The following is a 14,363-nucleotide window of genomic DNA, read 5'->3' as shown; positions in this document are numbered from 1 at the left end:
TGTGCACTGGATGGATTTTTCAAATTTTTCAACCAACACGGACACTAAGCAGTGCAATAGATGAGACACTAACCACCAAACAAAATGACTAGAACATCCGTCCTTGCTGACGCTTTGAACGCCATCAACAACGCCGAGAAGACCGGTAAGAGACAGGTCATCATCAGACCATCCTCTAAGGTTATCATCAAGTTCTTGCAAGTTATCCAAAAGCACGGTTACATTGGTGAGTTCGAGTACATTGACGACCACAGATCCGGTAAGATCGTTGTTCAATTGAACGGTCGTTTGAACAAGGTTGGTGTCATCTCTCCAAGATTCAACGTTAGAATTGGTGACATTGAGAAGTGGACCGACAACTTGTTGCCAGCTAGACAATTCGGTTACGTTATCTTGACCACTTCTGCTGGTATCATGGACCACGAAGAGGCCAGAAGAAAACACGTCTCTGGTAAGATCTTGGGTTTCGTTTACTAAACGTTATATCTTCACTACAAGATACAATCAAATCTGTACTTTTAATGACCATTCAACTTGTAGACTCATTGTCAGTATTGTAGACTCTAAAAGAGTTTCCAATATACATTATACCATCGTTGAAAGAACATAACTAAAATATCTTCGCAATGACCCTCAGAAGTACCGAAATAAGCCATTTACTCTCGCTATACTGAACTACTACCACTATCCTAATACGCTAACATGAACTACCCTCCGTCCAACTATTCTCCCAGTTTGTGACTTTAACATGGAGCCCTGATCACGTGCCTATCAATAGGGCTTCAAGAAAATATTCGCGTCACCACGCAAATGGTTATGCAGCCCTGTTTCTGTATGTGTCCCCGTATCGAAAAGTTTGTCGTTCGGACTGAAACTCACGCAAAACTTTTTCAATGGTTCTGAACTCGTTAACAGTTAAAACATCACCAACACAACAGATCACTAAAGATGGCTTCTGGTATGTTCATGGTAACAACTGACACAGTGCTAAGAGAGTCGTCGAGGATGTTTGACAAAACGAAGAATGAGAACATTGTATTTCGAAAATTTTTCAAGCTCTGCTCAATTATTGAAGGGTATATGACCACAAAAGACTTCAAAGAAAAAGCTATGCAACAGCAAGCACTAAATGAGCTTAACTGACCTATGGTTTATCATTCAAGAATTGTGTCTACAACTGGCTCGCACTGTCAGCGAGAAGACTTCTCTTTGATGCATTTTTCCCTTCAGGTTGTAACTAGTACTAACATTTCCAAATTAGCTAACGTTACCCTCGGTCCTCAAGTCCGTGATGGCTCCCAAGTCTTTGGTGTTGCCAGAATCTTCGCTTCTTTCAACGATACTTTCGTCCATGTTACCGATTTGTCTGGTAAGGAAACCATCTCCCGTGTTACTGGTGGTATGAAGGTCAAGGCTGACCGTGACGAGTCCTCTCCATACGCTGCTATGTTGGCTGCTCAAGACGTTGCTGCTAAGTGTAAGGAGGTTGGTATCACTGCTGTTCACATCAAGTTGAGAGCTACTGGTGGTACTAAGACCAAGACCCCAGGTCCAGGTGGTCAATCCGCTTTGAGAGCTTTGGCTAGATCCGGTTTGAGAATTGGTAGAATTGAGGATGTCACCCCAGTTCCATCTGACTCTACTAGAAGAAAAGGTGGTCGTCGTGGTAGAAGATTGTGATTTGTTTACAATCATCAAAAAAACTTTCATGACCACTACTTACCTATCATATCAATCCATCGGTTTCAAAGAGCATCTTTCAAGTATGCTTCATGGGATATACTTTGCAACTTGTTTTATGTAAGAAGTTTCTAATTTGTACGTTACTTTGAAAACCAGAGTGTAGAATAATTCACTGCGTTGTCTAGCGCTATTTTGAATCTCACGGTGATGGTTATGTTAATAGACCCGACATGAATAAAGTCTTGGAGTGATACAGCGTTTCAATGATGTACAGCAGTGTTATTGGGTAAGAGAGTTGTAAAAGAAGTACTGGAATTTACGCTGATGCGTTTAAAGTCCTAACCTTTAACCTGTAAGAGGTTGTGTTACGGGCCTCTGCTTCATATAACTAAGCTAAAACGCTAAAATTTTGGTGCGCACATTGCCTAGAATGTTGTATAGAAGTCATGGAGTCACCATTACGGCCACAGTTAAAACCAAATACTTAGTCAGTTACATCATCTAAGGAATGGGTCATTATTATATATCGGTTTGTTAACCCGGTGAACTGATGATTCGATAATGAAATGTACCCCTAAGAGTCTCAATGAGTAAATGATACTCGGATTCCTAATAGTGTTCTTTTTACCTTAAACGAGTATAATCCGAAAAGCCTTATGGCTGTTTAGTGGCAGCCCCGATCCTAATCACAAAACCTTATATCAATTGGCCAACGTATAATCCCCAGCATTGGATCATTGGTCAGGACTAATGGACAGGATCAATTCGGTCAGAGCTTGTTAGTCGTTGTGTCACTAACCAAGAAAATCGCACCGAGATTCAAAAGGCGCAACAGTGCGATAAGGAGCCATCAAAAGCATACAACAACAAGGCCATAACACCAACAAAAGAGAACTTCAGAGCCATAAAATCAGTTCATCAGAGAACTGCCAATCACCAATCACTGCCTACCACATATTAGCCTCGCCCTAGTAATGGGCCCATTTTGTTTCCAATAACTGATGTACCTTTCCCTCTCTGACTCTGTGTGTGTGCGTTCCAGGCTCTCACGATTCCGTGTGTGGTTTAGAAGTGTTATCAACTAAGAAATTTCCCGATTGGGGAAAAGCGTCCCTGCATTTTGCAACTGATAAAATGCTGGGTTTCTTTGCCAGAATGAGTGCTAAAGATACATAGAGGGGGACTATCATTGCCAGATTTGGGTAAACCATAGGATCATGTGGACTGCTGTTGAGTTTATCAGTGTTGATCTATAAAAAGGGACGGGCCACCCTTTGTTGTGGTGGATATGATGTTAAGAGGTATACTTGATAACCAGAGACTATTGCACTACCTTCAAAATGGATCCAGTTATCGTGGTCCTCGTGGCTCTTTTGCTTGCAGCTGTTGCATACAAGCCACTGATAACACTTTTAAACAAGTCATCAGGTTCTGCTGCTGACAAGAAACCACCTTCTGCTGTTCCAGTCAAAGCAGCTTATTATGTGGATGCTGAAGCTCCACAGCCAACTCCATTGTACATCACCCCAGAACAGGTCAAAACTTACGATGACAGACCATGGAGACCGTTCAGATGGCCATACCATCAAACGATGTCCATCTTCAAGCTTGACATTAACCACTGGTTGGACATGGACAAGTATTACTGGCATTACATCCAAGAGAAGGAACGTATCTACCACGAATACGGTAAGGATAACATTGATTGGCTGCCAGAGTCTGAAGATGCTTGTATCGAGCTTATGGAGACAGTGAGAGATCACATGCTGAAGAGATATCCATTGTTGTTTACATCCGAGGACAACGGTGTCCACGTTAAGAACGAACTGACTGGCGAAGTCCTCGACTTCTCTATGCCTTTGAAAGATCACCCCCTGATCTACGTCACCAAGATGGCTAAGGAAGATTTCTATATTGTTCAAAAGCGTGCAGATGGTCACCATTACCTTGTTGCTGCTGCTGTCCCATTTCCAGGTGGCTCTTTCGGTATTAGCTATAAGATTGGAAAATCTTTGGACTTCATCCACTCTGAGGTTCCATACTACGAGTCCAAGTTGAAAAAATCCATGGAGAGATGGTTCTCAAAGACCACTGCTGCTGATCCTGTTGAAAGAGCTTCCTGGTACTGTACTTGGGATCACAATTTGCTCTGTTCCAACGTCTACGCTTTGAAGAAAGGCGAGACGGTCGATTCGAGCGTTGATGAGCGTAAGTTCAACATCCGTGTTGAGCGTCAAACTGTGAGAAGACTACCAAAGACCAAGGCTATTATCTTCACAAACCACCCTGTCTACTACTCCATCGAGGAGATGAAGGATGAGCCACTCATCCCATCCTTGTTGAAGAAGATCTTCTACGAGGCTCCAGAAGACATCATCAAGTACAAGAACTTCACAGCAATGAGAGATCACCTCTTGCCATACTTGGACGGTCTCATTCAACGTCAAATCGATCTTGGTTTGATTACTGAGGATACACCATTGAAGACCCTCCCATCCTACCCATTTGCACACTTTGTTGAGCAAAGTGATGAAATCAAAGGTTGGAACACCGCCATGTTGAAGAGACAAGACGAGGCGGCCAGAAAGAAAGAGGAGGAGGCCAAGAAGGCTCAAGCAGCTTAATATTATATACTTCGTTTGTTATTCTTTTGTTTAAATTATGAGTTTATGAGGGCTTTTTTCCGCTGTATTCATCACGTTCGAGAGACGGATCTCCGTTATCCAATACTATGGGACAGTTTTACAATGCTCTTCTAAAGCCCTGTAGCTTTTCAACGGCTAAAGTATAAAAATGTTCGATCCTTGGTAAGGAGATGACGCCATCGGAAGACTCTTCGATATAGCGTATCAAAGTGTTTCCACACGCCCGCTCCAGCTAGGAACACCACCCAATGTTAATGGTCTTCTCTCGAACTCGTTGTAGAGAGTAGCAGCCTTGAAGAAAAGTCACTGATACCCTACAATAATACGAGTTCTTGGTACAATAGAGAAGGGAAAAAAGGGAAAAGCGCTCGTTGGCTAAAGAGTAGAAGTTGAAGAATTTTCAAGCGCCCTTTTGTATGTGAGCGCGCGGGATACCGCTGACGAAATGTGAGATCCGAGGGCGTCTACACCTCGGTAAGAATTTTTTTCCCTCGCTCCAATCAAAAGCGAACGAGTAAGCATCAGAAACTCCTTAAAATTGTTGAGAGGAGGAAAGAACAACAACATCAACAAATAAGGAGAAGAACCAAAGAAGCAGAAAAAAGAAATGTTGAACAGGATCCTCACACGCTCTGTTCGTACGAGACTCCCTGGAGTTGTTCCTCTCGTACGTCCATTCTCTTGTACCTCTAGTATTCTCAAGCCTTCATTGGCTGCCGCCGGTACTGTTGAATCCACATATCCCCAAGGTTTCCGTATCCCAGCACCAAAGACATGGGAAGAATCTAGTGAGAGCGCCATTGACAAGGCGATGAAGTTCTTCTTGCTGTCCGAGATGTTGCGTGGTATGTACATTGTGTTAGAAATGTACTTCCGTGCTCCATACACTATTTACTACCCCTTTGAAAAAGGTCCAATCTCCCCAAGATTCCGTGGTGAGCACGCGTTGAGACGTTACCCATCCGGTGAAGAGAGATGTATTGCTTGTAAGTTGTGTGAAGCCATCTGTCCAGCACAAGCCATCACCATCGAGGCTGAGGAGAGACTCGACGGTTCCAGAAGAACTTACAAGTATGACATTGACATGACAAAGTGTATTTATTGTGGTTTGTGCCAGGAGTCCTGTCCTGTGGACGCCATTGTCGAGACTCCTAACGTTGAGTACTCAACCGAAACTAGAGAAGAGTTGCTCTACAATAAGGAAAAGTTGTTGGCCAATGGTGACAAATGGGAACAAGAGATTCAGTACTGTTTGGATTACGACACTCCGTACCGTTAAGGGACTTACCAGCATGACTTGATATTTATTATAACACCACTTATTTATTTTCCCACATTCATCGTCCATATGACTGTGTGTGTTTTCCTCTTTTTTATATTTATATATATATAACAGAGGGCCTTGATTCTCTCGTTCTATTTATTACAGCAAAATACAAATCACTATTATACTACCTAGTCTCGCTTATGTAATCTCTAGTCTCTCCAACTGGGTTCTGTATTAACTCCCGCCAATATGCGTTCAAAGAAGCCAGCTTGTGTTAGACGCTTACAGACCTCGGGTGCTTCATCAAGTGAGGTACAATCTTACTTGGATGTATAAGCTCAAGTACGACTTTAGCCGGGCAAAGTCTCGGTCGTTTCATCTTCCACAGGATTTCGAGCTGTTCATAACTGGGAGCCAGGCCAACTGCAGAGGGAAAAACCACATCATCACAACTGACCTAAAGGTTGGCGTAGTCTCTCTGTGTGTGTGTGTTTTTCGGCCTGTGGGCGCGCATGGAAATTATTCCTGGACTACTCAGGCTGTTCTAAATATCGCCTTAGTTACGCCATGATGAGGCTTTAGGAAGACGTAAGCTCCCATCTTCCCATCAAACCTTTTTTTCCCTTATAGTTTTACCCTTTGTACTTTGTTGTTGATATCTGAAGAGATTGTTCGGTGTTATCCATCGTCTAACAAATGGTGATAAGTGACGAAATCGCTGATCTGTACACCTCTTTGCTTGAAGGCACCCCACAGGAGATTGTGGAGTCATTGAGGGCTGAGTATGACAAACAACAGCCGAAAACTGTCTCAACGAGTGACATCGCCCTGATCCTCTTAACGAACGCCTTGACGTTTGATGGTAAAACGGGAGGTGAGCTGCTGGAATACGTTCAACCATTCTCGGACTGTTTAACTGATGACGAATGTATCATCCCGTTGGTTGATGACTTTTATCAAAGGTTCAGCGCTTTGAGTGACGATACTTGTAATCTCGTTGAGCCTGACTTGTGTGCTATCATTCTACTGTTTGTTGACGAAACTGGTGATCTGACTACCGGGACGTTGATATTAGAAATACTGGAGAGACTTGTCGAATCTTCTAAACAGAACATGGCATCGCTCTCGGAATCACAAGACTTTATTGATACACTGTTAAAGCCCATGAGAGGACCTGAAGTCAACGATAACATCCTTCGAAGACTTGACCTCTTATCTTTACTTGAGTTGAAGCCTGCACATCTCGTTCAACTCGTGAACGCTGCACTGGAGTTCAAAGACTCCGGTGTCGGTAACTTGTACACGGAAAGGTTGATCCGTTTTGCTCATAAGAAAGATGATTCCCATATACAACTTGACACTTCATCTGTAACATTTCAGTTATCTTCAGATACAATATTCAAGTCTTTCACTATACAGATGTGGATAAATTTCAACAACATTGACGAGCAAAGCAGACAATTCTTATCCATTGATGGTAGAACCAATCTCAAATTAGAAGGTTCCCAGATTTCAGTGTATCACAAGGATACGCTCATTGGTAGTTTTGACTCGTATGAAATTACTGAGAACAAATACTACCACATTGTCTTGATCCATAAGTCTTCCTCTAGTGGAGATAGATTAAGAGCAAAGTTGAACTTATATATTAACGGTGACTTCATTCAATACATTCGTTGTCCTTTCCCCTTTGCAGATGATGAAGCCATCTTGGACAAAAAACACAGAGAATTTGCTGTCACTTTGGGATCTTCGGACTCTAGTCTTGACGTTGCATGTTTGAACATATTCTCTGGGTCCCTACCCTTTGAATGGGTTGCACTTTCGTATTACCTGGGACCAAACTACAGAGATCTGTATCAAGACGATGATTTGGTGAGGTTCCTAAACTACCAAGGCAGAGCATGGTTCAACTTGCATCTACTTGATGCATCGACACTTTCAAATTCAGAAATTGACCTCACAAAACTTGAACTCCAAGTACCAAAGCATGATAGGCTTTTGAACTTCAATGTTGATACTTTCCGCTCGCTGCACTTTCAAACGGACGGGCTTAGACTTTTGTCGGATAGACACACTGTGATTGGAAAGGTGTTGGTTTATAAAAGCGTTGATGTCTCGGAAACTTTCTACTCAATAGCTGCTTTGAACCTTGTTTTCATGCTGATTGAGAAAGCCTCATCTATGAAGTCACTTTACCAAGCAGTACAGCTTTTGCTGGAATTGGTTGACACTAACTGGAAACTGATCAGAGAAATGGAGTATACTAATGGCTATAGCCTTCTCGGAACATTGTTAAAGGCTAAAAAGGTAGAGTTCAAACGGACATTTGACATAGAGTTCTTTGACCTCCTACTTGGACTAGTTGGTTACAACTTCCACAACCCATTTAATTCCGTGATCATGAACGAACTACTCTATGAACAAGTGGTGCTGGACTTTTCTCTGTGGAAAAGTCTTCCGAATGAAGAGCATGAAGGTGATTTGGAAGTTCTCAAATTCTTGAATTTCCAGGTTATTGCTTTCGCTAAGGAGTGCAAGTACAACTCCTTCAATATTCAGAAGATGAAAAAAATCAAGTTGGTTAAGAGATTCTTAGGTCACTTGATCCAGGGTTCCTTCCCTGAGAAAGTCAAAGAAGAGTTGCAAGATGCTCTTTGTTTGGTTGTCAGAACTCATATGTCTGTTGATACTGTGAAGAATGTGGCATCATTCATCGTGTACTCTCTTAACGAGAAGCATGAATCTAATGCTATACTTGGTCTCAATGTCTTGGCCAGTATCTACCTTGATACTGGGTTGGTGAACGGTTATCATTGGAAAAAGCTCTTCAGTCCTGTCAACATGAAGTACATTTTTTTGTTATTCCAACTAGGAAAGAAGAACAAAACTGTTGTTGATTGTGCACTGACTCTATTGGTTAAGCTCTTTCTGATGTCTAGCCAGACACATGATGTCTTTTTGAAGAATAACGGTGTTCATATTGTTCTAGCCCTGATGAGAGAGATCAAAATAGATGTTGAGATTGACATTCTTATCAATGGGTCTTTTGGAAAATACCAATCAGATTTGATATTTTCAAGACTAGATAGAGATGTCTCGATGGCAAAATTCGGGCAGGTGGTATTCCCAGAATTACATCATTTGATACTGGACCTTCTCGAGTGGACTGTGCTTAACGATATCTTCCAAACTGATGACCACAGTGATACGATTGCTCAAATTGATGGATATACACGATTCCTTGATAAGGCTTTTGATACAAACGCAATCTTTTCTGGTGTATTTGGACATGACAAAGCTTTTATCAAGAAGCTTTGTAACTTCGTCCTGCTGTTGAACAAAACAAGAAACGCTGGTATTTACTTTGACTCTTCCGATAGGTTGATTGAGGTTATGGCTTCGAGGGTTCTCTCAAAATTGCTCAACAGTGATCTACAAGCAGTTGATGCCTACCTTAATGAGATTTTACATGATCCAGAAAACCCTGCTGACTCTGTTACGCCGGTTGTTTATCTAGCACTTGTCTTTCCAAAAGTGTTGTTCCATTTGTCAAACTTTTCGTCAGAATTTGAGACTTTGCTTAGAGCTGACTCGATAAAATTCTCTAACATTGCTCTCTTCTTGAACCTTTTGTATCCTGAACTTTTGACATTTGAATGGTCTGCGAAAGATTATTTCAACTATATCTCTGTTGTGCTAACTATCGTTGAAGCATATAAGAAGTCGGGGAAGAGTCTAAAGAACTCCCAATTTATTCAATTACACAAGAATATCACACCAATAGTGAATTGTTTGGTTCTGGTGTTGAAGGATTCCGAATCAACTGAACAACAACACAAGTTTTTGAAAGTGCTAATGTTCCATCAGGAGAATCTTTTTGGAAGTGGAGCTATGTCGAGTGATGTGGCGAACATTATTTGCTTGTTGCTACAAATTGCCATGCTCACGGATCCTGCGGTGTCTTCGCTGGCTTTGAACTGTCTTCGTATCATCCTTATGCGCTCCCAAGATCATCTGTCTTCAGTGTGTTCTTCAATCACTTATATCAGTCATGGCACAGCATTAAGATTCTTACGCAATGTCATGACTGCAAGTGATGAAGATATTCTGTCAATGTATAAGGAAAACAAGAAGGTATCTGATCTTTTCAGCAATCACTTGGAGGCTATTGTGAGTAAAGTTACTCGAAAGTTCAGCAAGGATGATTTTGTAACTGTTGACGAGAAACTACAGACCCTTTCCTCAAGGCATGATGATCAGATAAAACAAAAGTACGAATCTATTGATAAGATCTTGCCGATATTGGAGAATGATAACGAAATCTTACGACAGAAGCTGGTACATGCGGAAACAACTATGATTGTGAAGTATCTCAAAGACCAGTACGATGTTATACAATTTCACCTCATTTCTTATAACAAAATGAAAGTGGTTGGAAACAAGAGACTGGGCTTATTCTTTGGTACTTATACTGGTCCTTCTTCGTGGATTCTTGGGTCTATGGAGGGAATCGACAGAATGAGAAAGAAGCTCTTACCAGTTGATGATTTGAAGATTGTTCAGCAACTGAAAAACATCATCGATGTTCCTATGAAAAAGTTGAATGACTCAGAAGCCGTCCATGAACAGCCTCATGTCGAAGCACTGAGTCTTAATTCGTTTGACATGGTGGAAGAAGATGCCATCGAGGATTCTATGAACAACTACAATGACCGTAACAGAAAGGTTTTGAAGAGTCTCTTCTATGGGGACAAGATTGTTGAAATCTGGAACGTGAGTCGTATTATTGGTCTTGAGATTGATGAAGGTATCCTTATTTTGGGGCAGGCTCATATCTATTTCATCAAGAGCTATTTCCACAAGGCAGATACTGATGAGATCATTGATCTTGAAGACGCTCCAGAGAATGAGAGAGACCCTAATGTCAAGTTAATTGCTGGTCAAAATGACATAACCACGCGGACTGCTAGCACTGAGAAGCACACCGTTCGTAGTTGGGTTCTTGAGCAGCTGACATCTGTTACCAGAAGACAATTCCTTTTCCGTGATATGGCATTGGAGATTTTCTTTAGTAACGGTGCGAGCTTGCTTATTACATGTGTTCATACGCGTGAAAGAGATTCAATCTTTTCAAAAATATCAAGTGTTGCTACAAATTCCAACATTGATAATGATCTTTCAGCCATCTTGAAAGAAACGAATCTCACCAAGAATACCTCCAAGACTTTGGGGTCGAAGATCTCTAACGTCTTCCATTTCAGTTATGATATTCTGGATGCCACTAAGAAATGGCAAAACGGTGAAATGTCTAACTTCTACTATCTGGTCATTATCAATACACTGGCAGGAAGAACTTTCAACGATCTTACCCAGTATCCTGTTTTCCCGTGGGTCATTGCTGATTATACCAGTGAAGAACTGGACTTAACCGATCCAAAGTCATTCAGAGACTTTTCCAAACCTATGGGTGCACAAACCCCACAAAGGGCACAACAGTTCAGAGAGAGATATGAAGCTTTGGAAAGTCTTCAAGATGACAACTCACCTCCTTTCCATTATGGTACTCATTATTCTTCTGCTATGATTGTTGCGTCATTCTTGATCCGTTTAGAACCATTCGTGCAATCATTTTTGTTGTTGCAAGGTGGAAAGTTCGACCATGCTGATAGACTATTCTATTCGATTGAAAAGGCTTGGAAATCTGCATCAAGTGATAACACGACTGATGTTAGAGAATTAACACCTGAATTCTTCTTCCTTCCTGAATTCTTGACCAACATCAACGGTTATGACTTTGGTTGCTTGCAAGATGGCACGCCTGTTAACGATGTTGTGTTGCCTAAATGGGCTAAGGGAGATCCTAAGATCTTTATTGAAAGAAACAGAGAAGCTTTAGAGAGTCCGTATGTTTCTGCTCATTTGCACGAGTGGATTGATCTCATATTTGGTTTCAAGCAAACTGGACCAAAAGCCGTTGAAGCTATCAATGTCTTCAACCACTTGAGTTACCAAGGTGGTATCGATTTAGATGCCATCAATAACGATGTTGAAAGACGATCAATCATTGGTATTATTCACAATTTCGGTCAGACACCTGCTCAAATCTTTTCAAAGCCTCATCCTGCTAGAGAAACATCCACCCTGTTAAAAATTGATCCAACAGTTGTAAAGAGGACACCATTCCTGCTCTACCAGACGAAATTTAATGAACCTATTCATTATCTTCAATTCAAAGTCCAAGGTGATGTTTTAGCTGATTCCTTTTGGAGAGGCTATCCAAAGTTATATCTGAATGGAGAGATTGAAGTTAAAAGAGGACGATGTGAAGGTTCTCTTGTTATAAATAGGAAGACCTATGAAAACGTTCATGGTGAGGAAATCACAGCACTTGCGAGACTTAACAAGGATATGTTCATCACAGGCACAAAGAGTGGAAGTATTCATGTTTGGAAATATGTTGTTGTTGTGAAGGGTTTCAAAGAAGAGTTACATCTTGATACTAAATTCATGGTTCATCTTGAAAGTATAAAAGAACTCAAGGTGTCACCAGAGTTCAACACATTGTTGAGTTTAGACGTTTCTGGCCGTTGTTATGTCTGGAATACTGCAAGACACATGTTTATCAGACAAATTGAAACCACTGCTGATCATATCGCAATTGCATATGACAGTGCACTTATTGCCACCTCGCTTGGCACTACCGTTGAGCTATACAACATCAATGGTTCATTCATCTGCCGCAAGACCTTTGACTCTGTTAATGGTACCATCACAGCATTGAATTTCGCCAACTCACGTACTGTTTCCACCATCAAGATTAACAACGTTGAGAGCCATGAATATTGGAAGCATATAGCTATTTTAACCACTGGTTGGTCCAATGGGGAAATTCGTGTTGATGAACTCGTTATTGAAGAGAACGGTTGGAATCTTGTACAGATGTGTGAGTTAAAATTCGCAGATAGCAAAGAGTTCAATAATAAAACTGGAAGAGTGACCATTGTTGAAAGTTATTTGAAGAGTTTTGTCGATTATGAAGAAACGAGAGGGGGTAGAATAGAGGTTGTTGCTGGTGATTCTCTTGGTAGAGTTGCGGTTTGGAGATGAATGATGCAAACAAAGTACAAAACATGACTAGTACAAGCAAACTAAAAGACATATATATTATATATAAAAGCAAATCATTAGAGCTAATATTTCAACTTGCATACTTTGAGTCAAAATGCGACAGAGTCATACACTGGTGGCATGTGTGTGTTTAAATCAAGTTGTTCCTCCCCATCTATCGTATGCGAATAAGCCTGTACCTGTCAGCAGGATACCAAAGAATTGAAGTGTCGTAACTGGGTTCCCAGTGTAAATCATACTGACCACGATGACTGTGATTTTTTTCATCATACTGGCAATAGAATAGCTCACTGCTGGGATTGCACCCAAGAGGTGGAACACTATGAGTGATTGTAAGAAATGAGAACACCCATTAATCATTAATAGCCCCCAAGGAATGGTAACTAGATGTGCCTCTGTGATATCCTCCTCAGCTGCCGTTAACCTTAAGAACTGTGGTGCCTCGATGTACAAGAACCACGGTAAGGATAACAATGCACCCAAAATGGAGCAGTACAAGAGTAGAGTCAGCTTGTCATACTTGTTTCTAATCTTAGGAAATTTTGTCAAGCTGGATTTTTCCACTTCCAATTGGTAATTCACCTCATTATCGTGAAGCTCTTGTTCCTTCTCCTGCTCACGGTCTGTCCTCGTTATTGGTAACGTTGAACTCTTATCCTCATGGGGCAATGCCAACTCTGTTGGGTCGTTAACATGTTTCTGGTTAAACGTGAACACTGTCTTGCCATAGATATTTTGTCCAACAAAGATAAACAAGGATATCACTGCATAGAGGATCCCTATGTAACGATCGCTTGCAGTTGTCGTCACCAGCGTGTCCTTTGTATCAGCCATCACTATGAGCAGCACACCACACAACAGTGGTAACAGTGATATATAAGTTGCCATTGCAAATGGCACCTTGTACAGTACACGGTAGGCCACAACGAGCAACAGAGGTGATAAGGTCTTGACGCCGGCAACGGTGGAGACTGGGACCAGCGCGGTTGCGCTATGGGAGAAGAGCTTACCCAAAAACTGGAAACAGCTCAACGGCAGCACTGTGATCAGAAGGTGTCTTGTTGGCTTGACAATAGCACCAGCACCGCTGTCCAGGGGAGGAACCGAGCCCGGTGGGAACATTGCGTGCATCCACTTCATCCTACCTAGGATCACCATCGTCGTGATACACAGCAGCGACACCAACACAAACTGGCACTCGCCCAGCGCGAGCGGGAAGGGGAACTGGTTCAGAATGGTCTTCGTCACCTGCGACGACACTGACGATACCGTATACCATAGCAAACAAGTGAGTATCACACCCAAGTGCTTCTCTATTGGCATCATCAGCATGTGAGAAAAGTCCCAGAGACGGGATCGGACAGACGCAAAGGAATCAGACATGTCTGTGTCCAAAGGCTTTATGGCTCCTTATAGTTTAACCGTGATTCCTCGGTCTTCCGTGTAAGAGAGGGGCTCCCTTCAGCAATGTCCCTTTTGTGATGATCAGAGTAATGTCTGTTTTTGACCAAATGCAAAAAAGGAGACATTTTGTATATGTCTCAATGTTTTAAGGTTTTCCTGCGAATAAGATGCAACAACAGCCTGCACGTTTCGTCCCAGAATGACAAGGCTTGTTTGGTTTTTTGTCCCTGGTT

General features: G+C 41.8%; 6 protein-coding genes across 6 annotated transcripts; 5 read left to right on the top strand and 1 right to left on the bottom strand.

The window, feature by feature from the left end:
- Positions 1 to 81: 81 nt before the first annotated feature.
- Positions 82 to 477, top strand: RPS22A (40S ribosomal protein uS8; the record flags this gene model as incomplete). Its single annotated transcript, XM_020215644.1, has 1 exon — positions 82 to 477. The coding sequence occupies one exon, from the start codon at positions 85 to 87 to the stop codon at positions 475 to 477; it is 393 nt and encodes a 130-aa protein (XP_020068777.1).
- A 459-nt stretch (positions 478 to 936) lies between these two features.
- Positions 937 to 1,835, top strand: CYBJADRAFT_169103 (40S ribosomal uS11 domain-containing protein). Its single transcript, XM_020215643.1, has one exon. The coding sequence runs from the start codon at positions 1,147 to 1,149 to the stop codon at positions 1,678 to 1,680; it is 534 nt and encodes a 177-aa protein (XP_020068776.1). The 5' UTR covers positions 937 to 1,146; the 3' UTR covers positions 1,681 to 1,835.
- A 741-nt stretch (positions 1,836 to 2,576) lies between these two features.
- CYBJADRAFT_169101 (heme-dependent oxidative N-demethylase family protein) lies at positions 2,577 to 4,546 on the top strand. Its single transcript, XM_020215642.1, has one exon. The coding sequence runs from the start codon at positions 3,024 to 3,026 to the stop codon at positions 4,305 to 4,307; it is 1,284 nt and encodes a 427-aa protein (XP_020068775.1). The 5' UTR covers positions 2,577 to 3,023; the 3' UTR covers positions 4,308 to 4,546.
- A 341-nt stretch (positions 4,547 to 4,887) lies between these two features.
- Positions 4,888 to 5,797, top strand: CYBJADRAFT_169100 (NuoI/complex I 23 kDa subunit family protein). Its single transcript, XM_020215641.1, has one exon. It carries the CDS (start codon positions 4,936 to 4,938, stop codon positions 5,605 to 5,607), a length of 672 nt encoding a protein of 223 aa, XP_020068774.1. The 5' UTR covers positions 4,888 to 4,935; the 3' UTR covers positions 5,608 to 5,797.
- Positions 5,798 to 5,897: 100 nt separating this feature from the next.
- On the top strand, positions 5,898 to 13,189 carry BPH1 (Bph1p). The gene has a single exon (XM_020215640.1). It carries the CDS (start codon positions 6,292 to 6,294, stop codon positions 12,703 to 12,705), a length of 6,414 nt encoding a protein of 2,137 aa, XP_020068773.1. The 5' UTR covers positions 5,898 to 6,291; the 3' UTR covers positions 12,706 to 13,189.
- On the bottom strand, positions 12,710 to 14,325 carry CYBJADRAFT_169098 (uncharacterized protein). The gene has a single exon (XM_020215639.1). The coding sequence runs from the start codon at positions 14,107 to 14,109 to the stop codon at positions 12,862 to 12,864; it is 1,248 nt and encodes a 415-aa protein (XP_020068772.1). The 5' UTR covers positions 14,110 to 14,325; the 3' UTR covers positions 12,710 to 12,861.
- Positions 14,326 to 14,363: the final 38 nt, after the last annotated feature.

Source organism: Cyberlindnera jadinii (assembly GCF_001661405.1).
Source record: "Cyberlindnera jadinii NRRL Y-1542 unplaced genomic scaffold CYBJAscaffold_14, whole genome shotgun sequence".
Taxonomy (NCBI): Eukaryota; Fungi; Ascomycota; class Saccharomycetes; order Phaffomycetales; family Wickerhamomycetaceae; genus Williopsis; species Williopsis jadinii.
The sequence above is the reverse complement of the archived record's forward strand: the minus strand, read 5'-3'. Positions and strand labels throughout refer to the sequence as shown.